The sequence below is a fragment of the Arabidopsis lyrata genome (assembly GCF_000004255.2).
Source record: "Arabidopsis lyrata subsp. lyrata unplaced genomic scaffold ARALYscaffold_6, whole genome shotgun sequence".
Classification (NCBI taxonomy): domain Eukaryota; kingdom Viridiplantae; phylum Streptophyta; class Magnoliopsida; order Brassicales; family Brassicaceae; genus Arabidopsis; species Arabidopsis lyrata.
In genome coordinates, this window is record NW_003302550.1 from 10643586 (window position 1) to 10671439 (window position 27854).

Consider the following 27854-nt stretch of genomic DNA (forward strand, 5'->3'; position numbering starts at 1 on the left):
CAATGCAGATGGCCTAACAATGTAAGCCACTTTGATATAAATACTGTTGTTGTACTATAACAATGTAAGTCACTTTGATATATTCATATATATCTTCTTAAAGCAATAGTGTTTTTGTTATACAAAATGGATGGAATATTTTTAACAGAATATGGTTCAAAATATTAATATTATGAGAACAGAAGCTGACAACACATCAAAAATTGGGACACATCAGGTAGTAACTGAAGTCAAACGTATACACCAAACTCAACAAAACCCACTCTTTTTCAAAAGTCAGTGCTCTTTCTCTTTGTGGGGTTTGTTTTACTATCGACACTTCCAAGGGACTCCATTTTTTCCCTATTTTTATAATTACACCAAAATCAACTTTTTCAAAATTCGTACTACCATCTTCTTATTATTCTTTTTTAATTCTCTCATATATTAGAATAAAATAAAAAAATTGCACGGTTAGTGAGTTTCAGACCAACAACCATATATCTCCTTGCTCTGTCTTTTAACTGTAAAACGCGTGTTCCTTCCATATTTGGTTGAATCTGAATCACAAAATATGTACTTTCCATAATATGCAAACCCTAATTTGTACTTCTGTGCAGTACACTTTCTCTCTCTCTTCATTCATTTCTCTTCTTCTATAAAATTTTATCTCAATTCAACATCACTAATATGCGAATTCTCTCTGCTTCTTCTTCTTCTTCTTCTTCCATCTTACGCCAAACCTCGAGTCTGCGAATCATTCGATTCTCAGATTGGCATCTTTTCCACGAATTGCCGGATCAAAACATTGTTTCCGTGTACGAGAAGCAACCTAACGATTTGTGGCAGGTGAGCTTATTTTATTTAATACGAATTTATCACACCGATCAAGATTACAATTTCATTTTCTTGAATTCCAGAGATCTCTAGGTTATTGAGATTTTTTTCCACAAATGGAGAACGAGAGGGTTGAGAGAGAACAGAACCAATTTCAAGAAGACGAGTTTATCGATTCGAGAAAACCACCGCCATGGAGGAAACAGATCACGGTTCGAGCCATCGTCGCGAGTTTATTGATAGGGATTGTCTACAGTGTGATCTGTCTGAAGCTGAATCTAACGACAGGACTCGTACCGAATCTAAACATCTCATCAGCTCTCTTGGCTTTCGTCTTTCTCAAATCTTGGACCAAAGTTCTTCAAAAAGCCGGAATCGCCACGACGCCTTTCACACGGCAAGAGAACACTATTGCTCAGACTTGTGCTGTTGCTTGTTACAGCATCTCCCTTGCAGGTAGTTTCTATAAACAAACCATGTCTTTATTAGTTTCGCCAAACCTCGAGGCCTCGACGAATCGGGCCAGAGCATGCCTTACTAAGTGACCTACATGCAGAGTGTGCACACAGAGGAATGGTTATTAAGGTTTTACTTATACAAGAATAAGAAAATCGATGAATTTTCCATAATGCAGGTGGATTTGCATCGTATTTGTTGGGTTTGAATAGACGAACTTACGAGCTTACGGGAGTGAACACTGAAGGAAACAATCCTCGTGGTATAAAAGAGCCTGGTGTTGGATGGATGACATCATTCCTCTTTGTCACTAGTTTCATTGGACTAGTTGTATTGGTACCTCTTCGAAAGGTAATGATTTTTAGCAAATTATGAAACAGAGTAAATTTTTGATTTCAATGGTGTGAATTTTGAGAATGAATTATGTAAATTTCAGGTGATGATTATAGACTACAAGCTAACGTATCCGAGTGGAACAGCAACAGCTGTTCTTATAAATGGATTTCATACTAGCAAAGGAAATAAGACAGCCAAGTATGTTATACATATGTTCTTGTTGAATCTTGTTTTTCTTTTCTTGTTCATGAATCGAATTGGGATATATATCGATATTTTTCGTCGTTTTTGATACAGGAAACAGATTCGCGGGTTTATAAAATCGTTTGGTTTGAGTTTCTTTTGGGCATTCTTTGGATGGTTTTATTCAGGTGGTGACAAATGCGGATTCTCTCAGTTCCCTACATTTGGGTTACAAGCTTTGGAAAAATCGTGAGTTTCCTCTGTTATTTCTTATAACCTTTCGAATTTTTTTTGCTTCTTATGTTTAAACATGTTTTGATTGAAGAAGCTTTATCTCTTTGTGGGATGCAGATTCTACTTTGACTTCAGTATGACATATGTTGGAGCTGGGATGATTTGTTCGCATTTGGTGAATCTATCGTTGCTCTTCGGTGCCATCCTCTCGTGGGGAATCATGTGGCCTCTCATAGCCCGGCTTAAAGGCGAATGGTTCCCTGCAACATTGGAAAAGACTAGCATGCAGGGCTTAAATGGCTACAAGGTTTGATTCATATTAGTTTTATATATTTTATGAATTGCGAGCTGTGGAAGCAAAATGATGCGATATGTTTCCTTTTGTGGTGTTATTAGGTATTTATATGCATTGCATTGATCTTAGGAGATGGACTTTATAACTTCCTCAAGATACTTTTCTTCACTGGAAGAAGCTTCCACTCAAGACTCTCCAAAACCAACAGCATCAGCACATGTAAGTTATGAGGAAAGATCTAGCTAACCGTGTCTTGCATTTGTTTCGATGTCAAAGTAATAACCAATTGACTGATTGATTGCAGTGGTAGAAGTTCCAGAAGATGGCAAAAAAGAATCCGATAACCTGAAACGAGAGAATGAAGTGTTCGTTCGAGAGAGCATTCCGCTATGGATGGCTTGTGTAGGATACGTATTCTTCTCCCTTGTCTCCATCATTGCGATCCCTCTGATGTTCCCTCAGTTGAAATGGTACTTCGTCCTCGTAGCTTACCTCCTTGCCCCGTCCCTCAGCTTCTGTAACGCGTATGGAGCCGGGTTAACGGATATGAACATGGCTTACAACTACGGTAAAGCAGCGCTCTTTGTGATGGCAGCACTGGCAGGAAAAAACGATGGAGTGGTGGCTGGGATGGTTGCTTGTGGTCTTATCAAATCAATTGTCTCTGTCTCGGCTGACCTGATGCATGATTTCAAGACGGGACATCTAACGCAGACCTCGCCCCGCTCGATGCTTGTTGCACAAGCCATCGGGACAGCGATAGGCTGCGTGGTCGCACCACTCACCTTCTTCCTCTTCTACAAGGCGTTTGATGTTGGAAACCAAAATGGTGAATACAAGGCTCCTTATGCTATGATTTACAGAAACATGGCCATTATCGGTGTTCAAGGTCTCTCGGCTCTTCCCCAGCATTGCCTGGAGCTTTGCTACGGATTCTTTGCCTTTGCGGTTGTTGCCAACCTGGCAAGAGACCTGTTGCCAGATAGGCCGGGGAAGTGGATCCCACTCCCGATGGCAATGGCTGTACCGTTCCTGGTGGGTGGGTCGTTTGCAATCGATATGTGTATTGGGAGTGTTGTGGTATTCGTTTGGCAGAAGGTGAACCGTAAGAAGGCAGATGTGATGGTTCCGGCTGTTGCATCAGGTTTGATATGTGGAGATGGTCTCTGGATTCTGCCTTCTTCTTTGCTGGCTCTGGCTAAGGTTAGACCTCCTATCTGTATGAACTTCACTGCGGCTCATTAAGGCGGAGAGAATTTTCAGACAAAACCCGAACTTATTGCCGGAGGAATGAATGTATACTAGATGTGGTTAGGTTAGGAGTAGACAGTTAAAGAGGGATTAAACCGCATATACATATGTCGTATATGATATGATATTAATAATTTTGGAATAAGAATGAACAGAAAGAGTTGGTTTATTCTTTTACCGGCGGAAGATTCTCTTTCCCGGCACAAAAAAATTGTTTCATATACAAAATTGAAAATGGAGGCAGAGAAACTCACCTCTGAAAGTTTCACAACACACCACACAAATCATGCCTATCTTGATACTGGCCTTGTTATATGTTACATCGGGATTTAGATAGCAGTATATCAAATCCTGGGTTTCGATCCTGTTCCAAACCTCTGACTGGCTTGGCATGAACCCACATTCACGTTGCGCAAATACAAGAACCTGCAGGCAGTTCTGATACCAGATGGCAAATCTTGATAAACAGCCATAACACATTAAACGATTATGGGATTCGAATGTTCGATCTTGGCGTGGAGGGTGACAATAAGGTCGTGTGCATCGTCTAATAGCTTCCACACGTCTAGTTTCCCTACCATATTGTGGCACTCCCGGAGAATCTCCTCCATGCTATTGTACTTCTCTATTATGACTTTCCTCCTTTGCAACACAGAAGCAGCTACCACGTACAGCAACAAATCCTCTGTGGGAGGAGCCCGCTGCTTTATTCGACGGCTCCAGGAAGATTTCCCCATGCCAGCTCTTACTGCAGCTTGGTCTGCCCAAATCACTTCCCAGAGAGACAGTGTTTGCTCCAGAGTCAGCTCTCTTCTAAACATCACAAGAACCATTCTGTAAACAAAGAAACAGTCTTCCGCCTTGACTTTCTCAAGATGCTTGTAGAGCTGTGAGTCTTTGGATTTGATAATCTTTGATACTATGTTGAGTTGCCTTGTGATCCCAACCTCATCGAGTCTGAAATTCTGACGTGCTTTCTTCATGAACCCAACAAAACACCAAAATGCCTCGTAGTCATCAGGTATGACAGAGAGTACAGGGGAGAGAAGATCACTCATTCCTTGGCAATAGCCAATTTCAGGATCATATAAGGCATAGGCTTCAAGAACAGCAACAAGCCGTGCAGCGTGAAAGACTTTCGAAGGTTCCAAATGACTGTAATCCTTTAAAACAACTGCTTCAGCAGCACGGCGTGCCCTATTCTCTGACACCATAGCTTGGGATGAGGAATATGGAGTCCACTCTGTATCGGCACGAAGAGCGTCAAGACGGATAATACGCTGCCAGGTCACAAAATCCTCTTTGGTACGAGAAATATATATGCTGGATGGAGAAGTACTATGTTCATCCCTCCCTTCAGAAGAAGGAGCGACCTGAACAGAATCATTCTCATCAGATGAATCTGAATCTGAGGACTCAGAATTCAGGTGTCTGGAACCAGAGTAGTCTCTGTCAAGCGTACATGAGACATCACTCATGTAGCCAATATCTTCCGTGTTGTCTTTGTCGCTAGTAAGAGACTCGTGGGCGCTGCAAGCATCACCAGAACATGAACTGTCAGAGTCTTGTGCAAGAGACCAACTATCATGCTCATCTTGAGTAGTTTTATTGATCTTGTTTAACTTAAAAGTTGCACTGTCTTGTCTTTGTAGCCTTTTGCACTGCCTGCGTAGTCTCTCATACACTTTTCTGCAATTGTAAGGTTAAGTAAAATCAAGTCACAAAAGAACAAAAGATATAAGAAGATCCTCTGAGCGGTGATTCATATTTTTTCTCACCTTCTCCAAGTTCTTGTAGCACCTCTCTCTTCTTCGGAACTATTCAAATCACACCTGTTTTGTAGAGAAGAAAAATAAACAAAGGTGAGGAAAACAAAGCAAGAACACTATGGTTCTGTGAGTATAGAAGTCTGTTGCGACATAAATGCGACATATTAGGAACCATGAGCTGTATAACAAGACATGACAAGCAACTCGATAGAGATTTCATTATATAAAATATGAACTGCCATAAGTGCATTGTTGCAACTAATAGAGTTTAGAAGTATACTTACACTCCAAGAAGAAATGGCCAAACCTCCGAACGAATGCTAGGATCAATGCCCTACACAAAAACACAAAACAAAAAATGAATATTCCCAAACATTTGTAGAACACACTAACAATTTCATAAAGCTGTGAAGCTTTGACTCACTCTACTCCGGACTTTCTTCAATAAATCTACTCCTCCATTCCGAAGTCTACCCTCGGGAGTGAAAAACCTTCTCCACCGGCGAAGTGTGAGGGGTTTCTTTCGTTTTCTTCGGGACCATGGCGATTTTAGCCTATGCCTGAACAAAAAACAGAAAATTGAGATTGTTTCAGAATAAATTCATGCTTGTTCTGATACAAAAGAAACCATAAATCACAAACAAGATAAGTCAATAGAACAACACTACACTTCAAAACCTCAAAGACAAACTTAACACTAGCAAATTACATAAGCATTGATTTAACTTCAGCTAAAATGATACTGAAAGCATTTTAATTTCTTTCTAGTAAAAGGAGATATCCAAAGATATGTTGATCCTATTTATGGAAACTAAGTAAAGGGTCAATTAGGACAAAAGTAAAAACAAATCCAATCAATGATCCTGTAATAAAGATTAAACCTTTGAAGCAATTTACCAAAAACACATTACACATGCCAAATCAAATAATCTAGAAACTGAGAATGATAAAGAGAGGGATAGATCAAAAGAGACTCACGGATCAGAAGAAGAACAAGAAGCAGGAGAAGAAGAAGTAACAATGACGAAAGCAGAACGCAAATGAGTCCACGGAGATGACGGAGAAGAAGGATTAGGAAACGAAGACCTCGTTTGAATTCTTCTAAGAGCTTTCATCGAAACCCAGTCTCCTTATCTCTCTATCCCCAATTTAAAGGTCCAAAAATCTGAAAATGTCCGTACAAATCGGTAACAGATTTGATCCAAAACTCCGGCGAAAACCATACGACCTCCTCCTCCTTCTCCGTCTTAGCCGCGTCGTTGAAGAAACTAGCTTCCGCTTCTTTGTAGAAAGTTGGGATTTTTCCTTCTCTCTCTCTCTCTAGAATCTGAAAGAGAAGTCAAAATCAGAGTAAAGAGAAGGTCATTGGAGCCATTAAAGCCTCTTCCTTTGGCTTTTTATAAAAGTTCGTTACAGTACCCCACCACCACCACGTAGCCAAATACCCGATATTTACACTTTTAGTCCTTTTACTTTTCTTATTTATTTATCTACCCTTATCTTTCTCACATTTATTTTCCTTTTTGATTCTTTTAAATACGAATTTTCACATATTTAGATGAAATCACATAAATTTAATATAGTATCTAAAGATATTTGGTTTATTTATTACTAGATATATAAACTAGAGTCATGTAAAATAATGTGAAACCACACAAATAATGGAAAATTAAGGTCGATCTATTACCATATATGTTTCCAACTATATCAACAAATCTAATAATATGAATCAGATACCATTTATTCCTCATTCAGATGAATCAGATCTCACTTCAACAACCATTCTATTTATTTCTAGTTCTGTTATAATTGATACATGTTTAACTTTAGGAAATATATCTCCTCTCACTCACTGCAACTACATGTACCATCTTTTTGTAACTCTCAAATCTCGGCTACACAAACTAAACCAATGGTTGGCTCATACGTTGTGGTTCGGACTATAGTATGGACTATGGAGCTTTTGGTAAGTGGAATGAAAAAACAGAACATCAGTGAATTTATGATGATATGGAGTTTTATGCTCAAGTGAATACTAATATGGAAATTTTTAGTCCGCAATTGTGCATATTAGTCTGCAGTGGTCAAATGATGAATTAAATGCGGACTGGTCCGACTTTAGTCCGGTCCGGAGCATACAACGCAACTATTCATAGCCGATAGTCAAAACAACCATTGGAGAGAATGTTGGTTCCGATAGACTTGAACCAAAATACAAAAACAAATTAGAGAAACCATAATTTGATTCATTATTTCCATGTCAAGTACGCTTTTATTACAACAGTCTCTTCCCAAAACATAAATGGAAAGAACCGGCGAGTAAAAATCCAAAAACCAAACTGGACTAGTCACATTGGTAAGTTCACGGGAATGGAAGCATATCACTGCTTTAGAGCTTGGAAGAGGCTGGTTTATCCAGGAACCAAACCAGCTCGTCTTCAGCAGAAACGGAACCAGCAGGTGGTACATCCCCAGTCTTCTTTAAAGCTGCCTGCACAGCTTCGGCTTTTCCTGAACCGCAAACGACTAGAGCTACATGTGCAGATGAGTTGATGACCGGGAATGTGAAGGTGATTCTTTCAGACGGCGGTTTTGGAGAGTCGGAGATTGAAACTACCCATTTCTTGCTCTCGTTGCAGAGACCATGTCCTGGGAATAAGGATGCCACATGGCCATCAGGACCCATACCTAGAAACATGAGATCAAATTTGGGGAAGCCAGTTGATTCAGATACGCGTAGAATGTTGGTCTTGACCAAATGTTTGAGGCAGGTCTCGTAATCATCCGCTGCAGCCTCAGCAGAGAGGGATTCGTTGATTGCATATACATTTCCAGGCGGAATTGGAACCTAAAGAGAAATCATTAGACTATGAAAAAGAATTGAAGGAAACAAAGATGACTATAATAACTAGTAACGCAGATGTTTCAAGAAACCTGCATTGATTGATCAAGTGAGACCAACAATGGTGAGACAGAATGTGTTTAATCAATACCTTGGACAGGAAACTATCATAAGCGAGTTTGTAGTTGCTATCCTCGTGATTCTTGGGAACAACCCGCTCGTCGACCCAGAAAAAATGCCATCTTGCCCAATCTATAGAGTCAACATAAGGAGATTCTACTAGTTTCCTGCAAATTTGAAGAAAACATTATCAAGAAAAATGTGTCAAAAATGTGAAAAGCTATGTTCTTGATTAGCCATAACTACCAAAGATTACACAAGCCAAATTCAAATCTCGAATTCGCAGATGCTAAACCCTAAATCAAGACTTTGCAACAACCCCGAAATCCAAATCATATATCTAGTAAATTTTCACAAAGCCAAATCTGAAATCTAAATATCTCACCGGAGAGATTTGATGAGAGAGCCACCGGAGACAACGACAGTGAAAGCACCTCTCTCTTTACAAAACTTATCGGAGAGATTAGCAGTGAATTTAGCCAAATCAATCGCCAAATTCTCCTCAAGATCGTAAATCTCAACTCTTTTCTTCTCCTCCTTGCCTATATCCGTCGTAGCCATGCTCTTCACTTTTATCCGAGTATCGGATACTCTCTTGCTAGATCCAGTTTCGATCGATGAAACCGAGAACGATTCGAAACGAGGAGAAGTGGAAGGAGAGCAAGTGAGATGATTCTTGGGGAAGAAAGTGGAGAGAGGGTAGTTTGAACGGAGGTTAGTGGGAGAAGAGAAGAGAATCGAGCGAAGGAAACAAGAAGAAGAAGAAGAAGCCATTGAAAAAAGTTAAAGAGAGCGTTTTTATAGGGGAAAGTGAACAACTTTGACTTTGTAGAGTATGAGAGGAGGACAAGTGGATTCATAAGCCTTCTCCGACCAAACCTGTTTTGTTAGTTGTGTACTCTCTGGTCTGACTGGGGCATTCGGATACTCGGCTAAAATCTGATCGGGTACATGTTTTTCGGATAGAGGAGTTTAAAATCTAATAGGATAAATAAAAAAAATCGGTTCGGTTTCGGTTTGGATCCTTTCGCGTTCCGATCGATTCGGGTATAGATTTTCTGAACCGGTAAATACCCGCTATATAAATGTTCGGATAAATTCTCAGGTTTTCGGATAAATATCCGAGCTTTTAGGTAAATTATTAGATGTGTAAATGGTTTAGTATGGTTTAGATAGGCTTTGTATATAACCGGTTTGTACCGGATACCTTCCTTAAACTGTATATAACGTTTGTACCTATCATTGAAGAATAATGACAGAATCATTTTAATCATCATCATCTTCTTCCTCGTTTCTCTCCATCACCTCTCTGCAAGACCATCGATTCTGTTCGTTCTGTTTCACTAATATGGTATCAGAGATATACGCTTAGTTGCGTTTCCATCTGATTTTCCTCTTTCGATTTTTTTTTTTTTGGTGATTTTGGTGTGAATGACTGGTTCGAAGATGGGAGTTCCGATCCGTAAATCTACTCGTCGACTGGGTAGATCCACAGCTGCTGGAGGTTCTGGATCGAAATCCAAAGCTCCGATGAGCTCAACTTCTGCGATTTCGTCAGATCCAGCTCATGTTGTTCCGATCAACTCCGTTTCTGACTTTGATGCCGTTGATAGTCCACACTCACCGTTTTTCCTTCACAGTGCTGATCATCCTGGTCTCAACCTCGTTACTGATCGCCTCGACGGAACGAACTACAACCACTGGTGCTCCGCGATGAAGATTGCTCTCGATGCAAAGAACAAGACCGCTTTCATCGACGGTACTCTTCCGCGTCCTGATCCAGGTACTCCTATCTTTCGGATCTGGTCTAGGTGTAACAGTATGGTGAAATCATGGATGTTGAATGCTGTTTCTAAAGATATCTATGGTAGTATCCTGAACTTTGATGATGCTACTATGATATGGACGGATCTACACAACAGATTTCACATGACAAATTTGCCAAGGACTTTTCATTTGATCCAGCAAGTTCAAGATCTGCGTCAGGGTTCCATGGATCTATCAAGCTATTACACAGCTTTGAAAACTTTATGGGATCAAATCGATGGTAGTGAACCTCGTGAGTCATGTCTCTGTTGTCATTCTCTTAACTGTGCAAGTAAAAGCAACTTTCAGGCTAAGGTTAATAGGAGTCGTCTCATAAAATTTTTGGCTGGTTTGAATGAGTCATACTCTATTATCCGGGGTCAAATCATTATGAAAAAGCCTTTACCTGATATTGCTGAAGTTTATAACATCTTGGATCAAGATGATAGTCAAAGAAAATTTGGTAACAGTGTTGTGCCAGCTGCTTTTCAGGTTGGAAATGTTGGACATCATCCTGGAGTGGTGAATGCTGCTGTTTCTTCCAACAGTGCTGGTTCTATCAATGCTGCTTACCAGTCTTACAGAAAGGATAAACCTACTTGTTCTCATTGTGGATTCACTGGTCATGTTGTAGATCGTTGCTACAAGTTACATGGCTATCCACCCGGATGGAAACCTCGCAAGCACACTCTTCCTACTACTCAAATTCCTCCAGTGTCTACTACACCTGTTGCAGCACATGTTTCTGCTCCAGTGAGTGTGGGTGATAAACAGTCTCCTGGTTTTGAGAATCTGATTGGGAATTTGTCTAAGGAACAGCTGCAAAGTTTCATTGCATTTTTCAGCTCTCACTTGGTACCTCAATCTTCTTCTCAGCCTTCTCAGACAACACCATCTCCACCCACCAATGAAGCTTCTACTTCTGGTATATCATTCTCTACCTCTACCTACTCTTTTATTGGGATTTTAACTGTTGCTCAATGTGTCACAAATAAGAGATCTTGGATTATTGATTCCGGTACTACTCATCATGTAAGTCATGATCAGAGTTTGTTCCTTGATCTTGATGTTTCTGTTCACCAAGCAGTGAATCTTCCCAATGGCAATTTTGTTATGGTAGCAGGTGTTGGTACAGTTGTGATAAATAGTACAATCAGTTTGAAGAATGTTTTATATATACCGGAATTCAGGATGAATATGCTCAGTATAAGTTCATTGACTACAGACCTTGGTTCCCGTGTAGTATTTGATCCTGAATCTTGTCTGATACAGGATCCTACCAGGGAATTAAAGATTGGAAGAGGTAGGAGGATTGCTAATCTTTATCTTTTGGATGTTGAAGACCCTGCAGATTCAAGACAGTTATCTTCTTGTAGTTTGAATTCTGTAATAGACTCTGCTGTTTGGCATAAGCGACTTGGTCATACTTCCTTTTCTCGGATTGATGTTCTTACTGATGTTCTTGGAATCTCTAAACAAAGGAATAAAGGAGTTTTACATTGTGATATTTGTCAGAGAGCAAAACAGAAGAAACTACCCTATTCAAATAGAAATAATTTCTGCTCTGCTCCTTTTGACTTATTGCACATTGATATTTGGGGACCGTTTTCAGAACCAACTGTTGAGGGTTTTCGTTATTTCTTAACAATAGTGGATGATCACACCAGAGTAACTTGGGTATATCTGCTTAAATTGAAGAGTGATGTTCTGCAAGTGTTCCCAGATTTTTTACAAATGGTGGAGACTCAGTTTGATAAGAGGGTTAGATGTGTACGGTCTGATAATGCTCCAGAATTGAAATTTGGAGACCTGTATCGCAGACTGGGGATTGTTGCTTATCATTCGTGTCCCGAGACACCGGAGCAAAACTCGGTGGTGGAGAGAAAGCACCAGCACATACTAAACGTTGCTAGAGCTCTTCTCTTCCAATCCAATTTGCCTCTGTCTCTGTGGGGAGATTGCATCCTCACTGCGGTCTTCTTAATCAACAGAACACCTTCACCACTACTAGACAACAAAACTCCATATGAGAAGCTTCTGAAAACAGTACCAGAGTATACTGATCTGAGAACGTTTGGGTGCTTGTGTTATGCAAGCACATCTCCTAAACAACGCACCAAGTTTGATAACAGAGCCAGAGCATGTGTTTTTTTGGGTTATCCAGCCGGGTATAAAGGATACAAGTTAATGGATATTGAAAGCAATATTGTTTTCATTTCAAGGAATGTGAAGTTCTTTGAGGATGTGTTTCCCTTTCAGACTTCTCAAGAAAATACTGCAGCTACAGAGTTCTTTCCTCATCATCATACTTGTGTTGCTGATACAGGGGAATCTTCTGGAGTTGTCAGTGAGGGGGAACCTCCGATTGTTACAAGACAGGGGGAACCTCAAGGTTTTACAAGATAAGGGGAATCTTTACCTGTTCCAGTAGTGCCTACTTCCACTACTAGATCTCAGCGTGTATCAAGACCTCCTGGTTATCTTCAAGATTATCAATGCTACTCTGTTCAGCAATCCACTGCTCATCCCATGTCTCAATTTCTCTCTTACTCTAATCTCTCTGATCAGTTTCATGCATACATTACTACTCTCACCAAGTATCCTACTCCCAACAGTTACAAATAAGCTTGCAAGGTGAAAGAGTTTTGTGATGCTATGGATGAAGAAATTGGAGCCTTTGAGCGTATACATACATGGTCTGTGTGTTCACTTCCTCAAGGTAAGAAGCCGGTTGGATGTAAGTGGATTTATACAGTGAAGTTAAAAGCAGATGGCAGCTTAGAGAGGTATAAAGCGCGTTTGGTGGCTAAAGGCTATACTCAGAAAGAGGGTCTAGATTATGTGGAGACTTTCTCACCTGTTGCTCGCATGGCCACTGTTAAGTTTTTGCTCTCTGTTGCTGCACCAAGAAAGTGGTTTTTGGAACAACTGGATGTTTCAAGCGCCTTCCTCAATGGGGACTTACAAGAAGAAATTTACATGGTCTTACCTCCTGGTTACCTTCCCAAACAGGGGGAATCTTTTCCAGAAAATACTGTCTGTAAACTCCACAAATCCATCTATGGTCTCAAACAGGCGTCAAGGCAATGGTTTTTAAAATTTTCTCAGTCTCTGTTGTCCTTGGGTTTCAAGTCAAGTTATGGTGATGACAACTTATTCACAAGGAAGTCTGAGAATGTTTACATGGCAGTACTCGTATATGTTGATGATATAATCATTGCTAGTACTTGTTCTACAGCCACATCATCTCTTACAGCTTCTTTAAAGGAATCCTTTAAGCTAAGAGAGTTAGGTCCTTTAAAGTATTTTTTGGGACTTGAAGTTGCAAGGACAGATGCTGGGATCTCCATATGCCAACGCAAATATGTATTGGATCTCTTGGATGAAACAGGTCTTCTTGGGTGTAAACCTTCCTCTATTCCTATGGATCCTAGTCATAAACTGAACATGGAAACAGGAGATTTCATAGAGGATGTGGAACGATACAGAAGACTTGTTGGGAAGCTTATGTATCTCACCTTCACTCGTCCTGATATCACATTCGCGGTTCACAAACTTTGTCAGTTCACCTCAGTGCCACGACAACCTCATATGAAAGCCGTTTTCAAGGTCTTACATTACCTCAAAGGAACCATTGGTCAAGGTATGTTCTATTCTGCTACCTCTGACCTGCGGCTAAAAGGGTATACAGATGCGGATTGGGGGACTTGTACTGATTCAAGGCAATGTGTAAATGGTTTTTGCATGTTCATTGGTCCTTCTTTGGTGTCATGGAAATCCAACAAACAAGAAACGGTTTCTATGTCATCTGCGGAGGCAGAGTACAGGGCAATGTCTAATGGTGTGAAAGAGATACTTTGGTTAAGAAAACTTATGGTTGATTTATGGCTTGATACATCAGAAGCATCAGTACTTTACTGTGACAACACAGCAGCAATACATATTGCTAACAATTCAGTCTTTCATGAGAGAACTAAGCATTTGGATCTTGCTTGTCATCTTGTTCGAGAGAAGGTTCAAGAAGGCATTGTCAAGACATTACATGTTGGGACTGAACACCAGTTGGCTGATGCATTAACTAAACCATTATATCCTACACAGTTCTTGTACTTAATCCGCAAGATGGGTGTTATTAACATATACACTCCATCTTGAGGGGGAATATTAGATGTATAAATGGTTTAGTATGGTTTACATAGGCTTTGTATATAACCAGTTTGTACCGGATACCTTCCTTAAACTGTATATAACGTTTGTACCTATCATTGAAGAATAATGACAGAATCATTTTAATCATCATCATCTTCTTCCTCGTTTCTCTCCATCACCTCTCTGCAAGACCATCGATTCTGTTCGTTCTGTTTCACTAATATAAATATCCGGGTTTTCGGATAAAATTTTGGGTTTTCAAATAAAATATTCGGGTATTTTCGAATTCGGATTCGGATTTTCGGATAGATGAATTTAGGACCCAATAGGATAAATCTAAATTTTCGGGTTCGGATTTGAGTCTAATTTTTTGGGCCGGTTCCGGTTCGGATACTCGGTTCCGGTTTTTTTGTCCAGGCTTAGCTTATTAACTAATTGTAGAATTGGGCATTCGTATTTTCGGCTTGGTTTTGGTTCGGATTTTTCAGGTTTCAGGTAATTTAGATAGGAGGTTTAGGATACTTTGGTTCGAATATCCTTTGGTTAGATTATAAATTATCCGAAATATTTGAACTAACTGAAGCTAATCGAAAAAATTAAGAATTTGGATAGTTCAATTATCTAATCGGTTGGGGATGTGTCTTTAGTCAAGTGGTTAAGTTCATTTGGCTCCGCCTTTCCACCGGAGTTCGACTCCACTAAGTCGCGTCACCCCGCGTAGTAGGGATTGGCTATGGATCGGGCCTTGTCATTCCAAAGATGTAAAAAAAATATATATATATATATCCAATCGGTTCTCAGGTAATATCCGAACCGAACCGTTATCTATGCTTCTGAAAGAAAAGATTGTTGGAGTGGATATATTAGTCTGACTATGATGAATTGGACTGTCCAACTGTTCTAAAAGACTCTAACCATAAGGCGTACAATTTTAACTGAGTTTGTAAATTTGTAAATTAATTATGTGATTTTTATAAAAGTACAAGAGAACACACACACCACAAGTACAAAGGCTAAATGTAGTAAGTGATATGCAAGAATAAACCGAACCAACTAGATCTTACATTCCAAACACACAGCTTTTATTGAAAACCATCAAATAGAAACCAGTAACATAAGATACAAATAGAAGAGAACCCAACTAAACACGACATCAATGTCCTTTCGGGATCTTTGATGCAGCGGCTTGGTCAAGAAACCAGATGGCTTCTTTGTCAGCTGTGAGCCAAGCAGCAGGCAAGTCGAAGTTATCGCTGAAAACCTTAGCTACCGCATCAGCTTGAGCCTCATCACATACGGCCATGAGGTTATAGGAAGCACAGTTAATGACCGGTAATGTGAAGGTGATTCTCTTTGGTGGCGGTTTTGGGGAATCAGTGATATAAGTTACCAAATCTGCCTTCTCCTTGATCTGATAATGTCCCGGGAACAAAGATGCCATATGACCATCTGGACCCATCCCTAGGAGTTGGAGATCGAATTGAGGGAAGCCCGAGGCTTTGTATGTGCGGATGATGTCTCGGTTCACCAGTCTTTTGAGGCATTCTTCGTAGAGTAATGCGGCACCTTTGGCATCACCAAGGGCTGCACAGTCTTTGTCGATTGCATGTATGTTCGCAACTGGAATCGGAACCTACATAGAGTGACTTATATGTATATCAAAATCATCTAACAAGATACTTTACTAACAATTTCATATTGAAATTGAGAAGAGACCTATACAAGTATAAATGAGATCATCATTTTAACTAATGTCAAATGATTTTGTGTTCAAACTCATTAACTTTACAAAGTTTATTTGCCGAGAATTTCTATTTCTATTTTTTTTCTTGATTTTAAAACTATATATATTTACAACATAAATATTTGTTTGATAAGTTGTTATGAGGTGAGAAGGAAAATACCTTGGAGAGAAAACCATCAAAAGCGAGTTTGTAATTGCTGTCCTTATGGTCCAATGGAACAACTCTCTCGTCCACCCAAAAAATGTGCCACTTTGACCATTCGATGCTTTCTTGATACATTGGTTCCACCAATTCACTGCAAAAGGTAATTAAATTTTAATCTTTTTACAAAATCAGACTAAATAAATGAACAAGATTCAAAGATTGTTGATCAAGAAAAGAAGAATAAGGTTGAAAGATTTTCTTATATAGTATACCTGAGCCAAGAGATGAGGTCGCCACCGGAAAGAACTACGGTGAAGTAACCTCTCACCTTGCAGAACTTGGCGGAGAGATTGGCCGTGTACTCGGCCATAGCCTCCGACAATTCATTCTTTGTGGGAAATATAATCTTCTTCCTCTTCGTTTTCGCCAAAACTGATGCCATAATGGTTCTCTGTAAGAGAATCGGAGAAGAAGAAGTGGTGTTGAATGTTGATGATGAGGTGATGAACGTACATTTAGGATAAACACGCATTATTTGTAATTATTTTAATTATGTATTTTAATGCTTATCGTATTTTAATTATATGGTTAGTTTTAGGGTTTTCACTTTTCATTTTTCAAGAGTTTTCAACCTTTTTCCATAAATAGCTTATTAAGTTTTGTTAAGTTTCATAGATTTCTTTATTTAATTATGCTCATAAGGTTCGCTTTTATTTAATTACGCACAAAACTGCAAGTTATAAGAAACCCATGAAAACATGCATAATTTAGATATCTCACGGCAGCTCATCGAGTATGATGGAAAGGATCATGTTGATCGTAGTTATTAAACGATTACATGTAATTGGAAATAAATTAGTCTAAAAACATCCACTTGATTGATGATATATATCTCTGAAATTAATATGTACCTCAACTATAACATAAAATGAATTGTCACTTTTGGCTTATTCCGTTGTTTATTGGAGCCAGACATTGATAATACCACGTTTAGACGTAAATTACTTCTCCCAAATAAAGTTGAACTGATGACTTTGAGCCCTCACTCTCTAAACACTTTTCTATTAGGTGACCAAATTTTTATTGTCCACTAATTTTTGTACCAACGGAAGACGTATTTCGTTTGCTATCAGCACCTATTGTATAAAATAGCAACGGATGGGCATAAAAAATGCTAGATAAATGATTTTTTTTTTTAGTTTGATTTCTGTTTACTTCATCTGGTTCGTATTTGGGGCTGGTTACATTCAAATGTTGATCCCCAGTAAGATCCATTGGGGTGACTGGATGCATGAATCATGATTTTAAAAGCCGTAGATATGTAACTTATATTAGTCACAACCATAATTTTGAAACCAAATTTTCTGCAAACAAAAATTTAAACAAAAACCTAACTACCAATCACATAATGTGTGAGCTGTCCAGAGTTGTCGTTGGAACGTCGACTTTATTTAATTACTTTTAAGTAAATAAAATAGTACACTCTCTTCAAATGATAAACCCCTTCAATATTAGTTTGGTACACTCTCTCCTCAAATGATAAACTAAATAAAGTTTTTTTTATATAATTAACGATAAACTGAATAAAATTTACAACTATAATATTGTTTTGTCTCCACTCCACGCTTATCTTGCTTGCACATGATTCGACACTATCGACAGAAACGAGATTCACAATAAAATATACAATGTACATATATATATATATCTTAGGCAGGAAAATTGAGTATACTTTATTGCAAAAGAAGTCTATTTATTTTGTTTATAATAATTTCTTTGAAAATTTGTAATACCATTGTGTGAGTTTTTTGATCATTCATATATTTACGAGGTTTGATTCCAAAAGAAATTGGTAATAAAATAGCTATCTCTAAGTTATAAACTATTATAGAAGTAACGTGATAAATAATCTACAATAAACAACTAATATTTACCAATTGAACTCTGCATGCTTTAAATAGCTACATCATATTTGCGTACAACTCTACTTTTAAGCCACTAAAATCTGCACAACATTCCAACCAGTCACCCATTTAAAGATAAAGAAAACACTTTATCTATAGCTGAAATTAAAGTGTAAATTTCGTCAATATTGTTTATAATGTTTTAAGGTTAAAAATGTAAATAACACTTTCACACCAAATACATTAATTAATTCTTATTCCTAAGTTAAAGTTAGTCATCCATGACCACTAATAACAACGTTTCCATATTTCGATATTTTAAATTTAGTCTTCTTCACTTTTGGGTTTAGAAACTATATCATTTTTGTCTGCTAGAGCCTTATAATAGTAAAGATAAATTGATAAATAAAAATCAACTGAATGAAGATAAATGAGATATAACCGAATGGGACTATAAGAAGATAGATGAAAGAATGAAACTATCACATACGTTAGCGTTCTTCTTTAGAACAGTGAAATTAATGATATTTTCCTTTTGAATATTTGTTCATCTTTTAATTTTTTTGATAAAAAATTCTTCATCTCTTAATGGACTTTTTATTTCCATTCAATATAAAAGGTTCCATTAGTTATGTTGACGAATACTTTAGTTTATTATATTATATCATTATTATTACATTCACTGAACATCTTACACAGATATTGTTCCACCAGACGGTACTAATTAGCTCAACGCCAAATTCATCTCCAACACGAAAGACCACCTCAGTGAACAACCCAATTTGCATCATTCTACAAAAGTAACAAAACCATTGAAAATTTTACATCCACAAGCGGTAATAAATTTGAATGTTATATCCTGTTGTAAAATTAAAGCAATAGTTTATAGATTAACAAATCGACAGAAAACTACCATTCTCTTGAATAATAATAGGGTTCCCTTTTCTTAATGGTTCAACAACCATATTAAAATCTTAATCTACTTTTTTCTCTTTTTGTTCATTCTTGATAAATATTGAGCAAATCTATCTCACCTTGAAAACAGAAAATAAAGCCCTAGTAAAGGCCAAGCTACCTATTTTCTCTTCTGGTACATTTTTTCTATAATAAGTAGAGTTTCAATATAAAGATTTAGGGCTTGACTAGTTTAAACGCAGCGGTTTCGGTTGCAATTGTGGGAGTTTGCGGAAGCGGGTGGTTACGGTTTCATGCGTTATTTAGCGTTTTGACCGACTGGTTTAGCGGTTGAAAACGGGTGCTTTTGCGGGAGATTTACGACTGGTTGATCAGCGGGTACGATAGCGATTAAACCAAAATTTACCAAAATAAATTTAATATATGATTATAAAAAAGTATAAAAATACCAAAAACTATAATTATGAGAAAGTATAAAATTTTTAAACATGATTAATGATTAAAAGCTATAAATAATTTTTCAAATAAATTTTTTATTGAAAACAAAAATAATTATTAACATTATAAAATTAAAGTTAGATAATTTTTTTTTAGAATTAACGTGAATATATATAAGACTTGATAATATATATTTTAATTTGTTCATTTTTTTTAGTTTTTTTTTGAAACCAACCGCAAACGCTAGCGGAAAGGAGCTTTTGAAATCCAGCGATTTCGAGCGATTCGAAGCAGTATGAAGCGGTTTCTATGATTGGTACCAACCGCTTGTAACCGCAACTGACCGCTAACAACCGCTATGTAGGTGCTAGTGGGAGAACCAATCAAGCACTTCGTGTTTATTTAAGGCTAAATATTGGTTATTGGTGCAAGAATTATTTGGGGGATTCTAAAAAAAAACGGTTTATAGATGGGTTTGTGGCCTTCATATCGTTTAATATGGTTTTACTATTTATAAGGAGTTCTATTAAAATTATAAACACTCATGTATTTAGATCATTTTTAGTTTGATATGAACTATCAGAAACAAAAAAATGATTGCTTGTGGAAGTTTAGGATTTTGCATCTACAAAATATATTTTTATTATCAAGACCAAAACATTCATACCCATCTTCTTAAATCTATACGGAATTGTCGAAGAATGTTCCAATTTTGAGTATTTGTTTGGTATTGTCTACTCATATTTGGAAGAGACTGTTGATTTGTTTATCCACAAATTACAGTGCTGTTTGCATTTTCTGTCCATATTTTTTTGTGTAGACATATTAAAATTTAAAACTAACATAGTGTCAGTGTGTCTTGCGTACCAACTACTATTGGCAAACAGAACTACCTCTTTGAAGTGAATCCCATATTCCCATTGTGTGAAATTTGAAACGAAGAATATTCTTTTAATCTCCTATTTTATTCGTATAAAATGCATTACATGCATTATAACTATATGTTATTTATGTGTTGGAGTTAATGATAAACAAAAGTAAAATTAAACACCATTCATAAAATGAAAGATTAAAATAAAACCCATTGTTATTATTATAACCCATAGTCATAGCCAGGGACTCAGACACAACTACAAGAAACAGAAACTCAACGATTCAACACATTGGGTACGGACTACGGAGTATACGTACGCAAAATGTATTAACCGGTTATTTAACACAAAGCAACGTATAGACTAAAACCAAAACACCAATATTAATGTGTTTAGGCTCTCTAGAGCTCGGAAGCAGCTGCTTGGTCAAGGTACCAAACATTTTCGACTTGGGCACTAAGATGTGCAGAAGGTAACGAGAGGTTGTTGCGCTTCATGATCTCAGCCACGGATTTTGCCGGTGCTTTGTCACAAATGGCCATAAGATTGTACAAAGAAGAGTTGATGACCGGTAAAGTGAATGTGATTCTCTTTGGTGGTGGTTTTGGAGAGTCGGTGATGTGAGTGACCCATTTCTGTTTCTCATTGATCTGTGGATGGTTTGGGAAGAGAGACGCCATGTGGCCATCAGGACCCATCCCTAGAAGCTGTAGATCGAACTCAGGATATCCAGTTTTTTTCGATATTGGGATTATCTTTTCCTTCACCAGATCTTTAAGACATTCCTCGTAGAGTGCCGCGCAGTGCTCAGCGTTACCATCAGCCGCCCAGTGCTTATCGATCGCGTAGATGTTCTTATCCGGAATCGGAACCTTTAGAAAACAGATTTCCATTTAAAAAATAAACACACAAAGGACATGCAATGAATACGAAAATTAACATTTTGATAAATTTTCTTCGAACATATAATGTTATGAAACCTTAGAGAGAAAACCCTCCATGGCGAGTTTGTAGTTACTGTCTGGATCTTCCCATGCACAAACCCTCTCGTCGACCCAAAAGACGTGCCATTTTGACCATTCGATTGAATCAATGTAAGGAGGTTGCACCAACTTGCTGCAACATTTGATTAATTAGACCATTAGTAATTAGACTTTTTCTTTTACTATATAACAACATTAAATGAGAGAAGAGTGAGATTTTAGAAACCAGAGCCAATCGATGAGGTCACCGCCGGAGAGAACAACGGTGAAAAGACCTTTCTCCTTGATGAACTTGGCGGAGAGATTGGCAGTGTACTCAGCCATTGCTTGAGACAATTCATTCTTGGTTGGAAACACAATCATCTTCCTCTGCGCCATTGTTGCCTATACGAGAGAAAGAGAGAGAGAATTCGATGTAAGTACTCAAAGGAAGAAGAATGTGGATATTGTTGATGTGGTGTTACAAGGGTTGATGTGGTGTTACAAGTGTTTTGGAGTTTCTTTGCTTTTTATAGTGAAGGAGACCGCGTGGATAAAGGAGGCTCGTGACTTAATAGTTAATACTTAATACCAATTTAGTTAGGACTTAGGAGAGACACGTGTTTAATGTTCATCTCATTGTTTTTTATTTCGTAATCACTAAAATAATTTATACAGTACAATTTAGATTTCATAGTTAAGTTTAATAGTGTTAAAAACTTATATAATTATGTAATTTTAATGCGGTTAAAATTACTGTGGTATAAAAACTTGAATTTATATTTTCTTTACCAAATCCATGTGTTTATATTTATTTTCTTTTTGGGATGTGTTTGTTAAATTCTACTTTTATATGAAAAAGCTAATATATTCAATAAATGTTAGATCTCCCAATTAATGTAAAAAAGATTTTTCAACCAGATTAACAATAACGAAAATCCAAACAATATTTCTCACACATGTAAAACGAGTGTAACGAACTCTGCAGGAATTAACACCAAATAACAACAAGTGGTTAAAACATGAGTTTTTACTTTTTATCAATTTCAAACTACATTTGAATAATTTCTTGGAATGGTAAATTAGGGTTACAAAATAATTTACAAGTAGACAGATTTATATGAAATGTTTGTTCTAACCACCCACTTCAATATTCTCTACCAAATTTTTTTGTCCTGGTAAAAACTTTCTCTATCAAACTCCGCATATTTTTTTACTCTCACTTGACATGTGAGAGAAATACATATTTTTACACTATACATGCAAGAAAACATTCTCCTCAATGACATAATTTAGCAATGGATAAACTAAATGTGGCTCTAATTACAATAGCAACGTTCAGTTACCAAATGCGAAAACTATTGATGATGTATATAATTGTATGTACATATATCAAATGTGCTTAGTATCACCGTAGTTAAACAATCGATAAAATTTAACTTGTGTGTTAATTTCATCGCGAGGCAGGATGGCCGGATGGGAACTACAAGTCAATCCCCTTTCTTTGCAGAGAACGACTCAAGAAACCACCTCTTCTTTGCTTTCCAATAGGGTTTGCCCAAGCCACAAACTACAAAGCCAGCTCCTCTCACTGGCATGGGGCACTCCACAGTATATGAAGTTTGGCGCGAACTAAAAACCGGAATCATTCACACCGTAGGACTTGTACTCACAATTTTTAGAGAGACAGACTTTATCATAAGAAACAAAGCATCATCATTCTTAGACACTAAAATGACGCTTGCTTCAACTATCGGTTGCGGCTAAAAAAACTTATATCGCCTTGTGTCCACAACATTTTATCAGACTAACGAAACTTAAAGCTGAGAATAAAACCAGAACAATACCAATCCAATTCCTTCTATAATATATATAATATGTTTTCCTTTTGAGTTTGTTTTGGGTTTGGTTCCTCTGAAAACAAAATGCTCAAAGAATCATTTACAAAGGAAATACCTACCTGACTTAACTTCCATTTCATGTTTTTATCTTTGATACCAAGGTCTCTGATGACGACATTGTTTAGGATGTTTCTTGAAACTCAATTCACATGTTAGAAGACTTTACATCATGATGTGTCACCTAGGTCTCGTGCTTGAGCTTCGTACGGTCACACCATGCAAGAACTTAGCGTAGCCCAAGAAACTCAGCTTTCCATCTGAATTCCGGATCCAATCCTTGAGCAGAGGATATGCACTCGGTCCCAGGCTCATCTCCTGCTTTAAATCACGCCCCAATATAAGAACATTGTTTTTAATCTTAAGAAAGAGATGGTGATTACACGATCTCATCGAAGCTTAAATTAGGACCATACCCCAGCGAGTTCTTGGACCGATATTATTCGGTTTCCTTCATGTTCAAAGTGCTCAAATGCTGAGGTTGCAATCTGTTCCCATTCTTCAAGAGCCTCCAGTTGGTAAACGCTGACCGCAGCCGCACAGAACTCATCAAAGTCGAGTTTCTTTTGCGCTAGCGGTTGCATCTTCATAGAAAAAAAGGTAAAAAAGAACAATAGTGGATTCAATGCACATTTCTACATTCATAAGAGTATGAAAATCAGCAAAGAAAGATCAATCCCAAAATTAGGAAAAAAACTCTAGCTATTGATGACTTCAGCATGCTAAATCTAAAAGATTAATGATAATGGTCTGTTCTTGCAAGCACAATGGCAAAAAGGTGAAACTGGAATTTAAATTGAGGTATTACGATGAAAACAGTGACCACTAACGCTCAGAGTCACAATCTTTTCTCAATGTATTCCATCCTAGAGAAGATCTATAATCATTTTCAACTAACACCACCATGAAACCATATCTTACATTCATACTTGATCCAACCATAAACTTGAAAAGCAAAGATAATATATATATATATGTGTGTGTGTCTTACCGTGTTTAAAATGTCAGGAAGCCTTGATTCCATCATAGCATCAGTAGCATATCTTGTTAAGGCCTGCAGTTACACTCAACGATTTAAATTTGATACGTAATATATTTTGAATCAAAAAAAAAAAAAAAAAATCTTGCGTTAGGAAACTATTTCTATTTCTAATTCTTCATTTCCTTTTTCCCAGACGGCTGTGCTTTTAGATTTTAATATATTAAGGGCTTGGTTGTAACACTCATCCAAGCTAGAGAGACTCTTTTTCGGTGTTTTAGTTCTGAATTTTTTTTTTTTGTGATTCTTAGCTCTAAAACATTCAGAAAATGAAATCTAGAGATCAATAAGGGATACATATACTGGATATAGATTCACAAATCAAAGACCGAGTCAAAATGCTATAGCTAAATCAGGAAAGACACACTGACCGTGGTGAAACAGTTAAGGGATAGGCCTCCGTCTTTAGGGTCCAGGAGCATGAACTGTGCCTTAAGGAACACAAGTTCTTCATCGGGTATAGCTTTCGAGAGAGCCTATTAGAAAGATTAACAAATGAAAATCCGATCAAGATAAGAAACAGACAACCATAAGAAAAGATGTTCTCAAATGAATGTGTATCAGGCAATTATTCACTGAGTGCCAAAAGACACGTAACATTCTGTTTTTAGCATAAATGGTCCGACTATCATTATGAGTAAATCAGCTATGTTCGAGTAGAAAGAGAAAAGATCAATGCACTTGATAGTAATATGAGTGTATCAAAAAACTACCTTAAGTGCTGACCGTCTGAAAGGTGAGGCACGGATATAGGACTTGACCAACTTGTAGACCGAGAAATCAAGAAGTAAACCGGGGTTTTCATCACGTAACCACGGATGAGCTGCAAACACATAATACAATATTACCTCTTATGGAAAGCAAAGCAACCCCGTTAACTTGAAGCCATATTCTTATTTCCATTTCAAGATCAGTGTCCATTTTTAAACGACGGAAAAAGAACTTACCTAGAGCTTGAGCAGCTGTCATTCGTTTCCTATGGTCCTTATTCAGAAGCCTTTTCACGAAGTCCTTGGCAGTAGGAGATATTGAAGGCCAGGGCATATCCTCAAAATTAGGGTTTGCTCTAAGCACACAGCGGAATATTGCAGATTCAGTTCTTCCATAGAAAGGTCTGCTTCCACAGAGAAGTATGTAACTTATGACACCGATGCTCCACATATCTGCTTCAGTGCTGTAAGACCTATGGAGTACTTCAGGTGCAACATAGTACGCACTCCCTACAACATCATTGAGACGCTGATCTGCAAATATAAAAGGCAATAAGGAAGATACAAGTAGAATAACTAAATGTGAGCGGAAAACTTATATATATGAGGTTTGGGAGCACTAATAATGCCAAGGGAACACAGAATAAGAGTAACGGTTACAATACCATATATGACCATTACACATTGCAGCTAAACCATAAACTCATCAGATAACTTAAATGTCAAAGCTAGACTTATAATATGCAGAATCATGTAATAAGAAAGGGGAACATAGAAATAGATCATTACCGTATCTAATGAAATCAGACAAGCCAAAATCTATGACCTTGAGTATCGCATCCTCATTTCTGCTGGTAAAGAGAAAATTCTGGACACAATTGTACCATATGTTTAAGTAACCATAAATAGCAAAGAAGATATGTAGCATTAATAGAAATATCAGCAACTTATAGAAGCAGACTGTGTACCTCCGGCTTCAGATCACGGTGCACAACACCTTGAAGGTGAAAAAATGCTGTTGCAGATAAAATCTGCACAAGAATACGTTTGGCATCAACTTCAGGGTATCGTCCACCTCTGCAGTAAAATATAAGACAATAATACAAGTTAGAAGCATATCTATTCCAAAGCTAACTAGCCTAAGTAGGCCGAAATCTAAGCACTAATATAAAGTCAGACTAAGAAAGGTAACTTTGGAATTACCTCGCCAAAATTCTATCCAATAGTTCCCCACCTTCGCATAACCTAAAAGCATATCGGAGAAGAAGATTGAATATCAAACGGTCGACTCATTTAATAAACTAGTACAACTTTTAGTTTAGTTGTTATATATCAAATCCTTGATAAATCTTCCAAATCCCAACACACAATAACATAATCAAGAACAAACCATATAAAGCTAAAATACTTACTCCATAACAACAAAGACATTATCAGCATCCTCATATACATCATAAAACTTAACCATATGCCTATGCCCAGATAAAGCTTTCAGCAATTTCACTTCTCGACGAACATCTTCAATCGATAGCGTCGACGTCATCTGATAACAAAAAAAAACGCCAATTCATAATCTAAACCATTGATCACAGAACCTAGCTATATCATTCTACATTCCTGAATCATAAGAGAATTTCATATAGTGACAAGTCCCTACATTCTGAAACCAAACAAAAGAGAAGAACACACCTTAGCTTTAGAGATGATTTTGACAGCCACGGTTTGGTTCTTCATCTTCCCTTTCTTTGCCTTTGCCCAACAAGTATGACCAAAATGCCCTCGCCCTACTTCTTTCCCTAGCTCGTACTTCCCTTCGAAGTTCTTCCCAAACCCGAAATTCTTATCTAACCTCTCTCCGCCGCCTCCGCCGCCGTGATCTGCTACATCTTCACTATCCTCCGGGATCGGCTCATCTCTAGGCTGCGGCGGAGCGCCACGTCGTCGTCTCAAAGCCGCCATAATCGGTTTGGCAGGTGACGGTGGAGGAAACGGCCATTTGAACTTTCGTCCCGGAGTTCTCGCCGGTGATGGAGCTACTCCCGCCGGTAACGGACTTTGGAAAGGGCTAATGTTATATGAGTTGACTTCAGAAGCACCAGAAGCAACCGGAGACTGAGGAATCGAAGCATGCCGGTGATTCTCCGTTGATTGAGATGGTTGATTCGAAACTTCGTCGTTTCCGGTGGGGATCTCGTCATCTTCGACGGCGGAGATGTTCCGGCTGTAACAATGACCCATGACCGTTGATTGTGAAGCTCAAATTGACTGATCGGTCAGAGTCAAAGCATCGGACGGTAATGAACCGAAGTTGAATAGGGAAAATAAAAATGTTTTAAATCAAAAGAAAAAATTAAAGATTTTCAATTTTTGTTTTTGAAAAAAATAAAGAAAAAAGAGCTCAGAGATTTAAAGGAAAAAAAAAGAGAGAAGGCGTTTGATAAATGAAGACCACTAAGAACGAGGCAAGAGCGCGTAGTGGCATTAATCACTTTTAATTGTATGTTAATTTCATTTAATGACTTTCACATCTACTGATGTTAATTGTTGAATTGAAAGTAACGACGAAAGAAATAAGAAGAAAATTTCTGACCAAAAATATACTGAAATTAGCTACAATTTTTATAAATTATATGTTTGCTTAAATAAGGTGAAAAATTACTTCTACATTGATTATTTTTCTATAAAACTTGGTGAGTTTTTTTTTTTTTTTTTTTTTTTTTTTTTTTTTTTTTTTGCATTTGAGCATATAGAAAAATAAAAAGAGAAACTGAGGGGTTGGTGTTTTTTGTGTATTATGTAAACATTAAGAGGTTGATCTTAACTATCACTTTTTTTTTTAATATCGAAATCGTTATCTTGCAAGGTAAGAAACTATATATGTTAAGCTAAAATAATATAAGGCGGCGATGCTTTGTAAAAATATTTTACTTTTTTAAAGAATAACTAGAAGAATTCCCGCGTAATTTGAAT

At 37.5% G+C, this 27854-nt stretch overlaps 6 protein-coding genes across 6 annotated transcripts; 1 reads left to right on the plus strand and 5 right to left on the minus strand.

The window, feature by feature from the left end:
- Positions 1-574: 574 nt before the first annotated feature.
- Positions 575-3754, plus strand: LOC9310261 (metal-nicotianamine transporter YSL2). Its single transcript, XM_021022714.1, has 8 exons — positions 575-828; positions 900-1272; positions 1451-1623; positions 1709-1806; positions 1906-2040; positions 2143-2332; positions 2422-2539; positions 2625-3754. The coding sequence occupies exons 2-8, from the start codon at positions 933-935 to the stop codon at positions 3563-3565; spliced, it is 1995 nt and encodes a 664-aa protein (XP_020878373.1). The 5' UTR covers positions 575-828; positions 900-932; the 3' UTR covers positions 3566-3754.
- Positions 3678-6822, minus strand: LOC9308182 (GTPase-activating protein GYP7). Its single transcript, XM_021022715.1, has 5 exons — positions 6319-6822; positions 5765-5900; positions 5625-5674; positions 5350-5403; positions 3678-5260 (listed from the first exon to the last, which is right to left on the minus strand). Exons 1-5 carry the CDS (start codon positions 6453-6455, stop codon positions 4051-4053), a joined length of 1587 nt encoding a protein of 528 aa, XP_020878374.1. The 5' UTR covers positions 6456-6822; the 3' UTR covers positions 3678-4050.
- A 743-nt stretch (positions 6823-7565) lies between these two features.
- Positions 7566-9186, minus strand: LOC9310262 (probable 6-phosphogluconolactonase 5, chloroplastic). The gene is made up of 3 exons (XM_021023133.1): positions 8688-9186; positions 8334-8469; positions 7566-8188 (listed from the first exon to the last, which is right to left on the minus strand). Exons 1-3 carry the CDS (start codon positions 9074-9076, stop codon positions 7730-7732), a joined length of 984 nt encoding a protein of 327 aa, XP_020878792.1. The 5' UTR covers positions 9077-9186; the 3' UTR covers positions 7566-7729.
- Positions 9187-15297: 6111 nt separating this feature from the next.
- On the minus strand, positions 15298-17297 carry LOC9310263 (probable 6-phosphogluconolactonase 4). Its single transcript, XM_002874150.2, has 3 exons — positions 16419-17297; positions 16162-16297; positions 15298-15890 (listed from the first exon to the last, which is right to left on the minus strand). The coding sequence occupies exons 1-3, from the start codon at positions 16676-16678 to the stop codon at positions 15411-15413; spliced, it is 876 nt and encodes a 291-aa protein (XP_002874196.2). The 5' UTR covers positions 16679-17297; the 3' UTR covers positions 15298-15410.
- A 3175-nt stretch (positions 17298-20472) lies between these two features.
- On the minus strand, positions 20473-21801 carry LOC9310264 (probable 6-phosphogluconolactonase 3). The gene is made up of 3 exons (XM_002874151.2): positions 21485-21801; positions 21256-21391; positions 20473-21147 (listed from the first exon to the last, which is right to left on the minus strand). Exons 1-3 carry the CDS (start codon positions 21634-21636, stop codon positions 20677-20679), a joined length of 759 nt encoding a protein of 252 aa, XP_002874197.1. The 5' UTR covers positions 21637-21801; the 3' UTR covers positions 20473-20676.
- Positions 21802-23073: 1272 nt separating this feature from the next.
- LOC9308183 (CDPK-related kinase 4) lies at positions 23074-27310 on the minus strand. The gene is made up of 11 exons (XM_002874152.2): positions 26574-27310; positions 26297-26427; positions 26088-26129; positions 25853-25961; positions 25674-25752; positions 25122-25418; positions 24888-24997; positions 24546-24650; positions 24127-24189; positions 23552-23719; positions 23074-23453 (listed from the first exon to the last, which is right to left on the minus strand). Exons 1-11 carry the CDS (start codon positions 27120-27122, stop codon positions 23316-23318), a joined length of 1791 nt encoding a protein of 596 aa, XP_002874198.1. The 5' UTR covers positions 27123-27310; the 3' UTR covers positions 23074-23315.
- Positions 27311-27854: the final 544 nt, after the last annotated feature.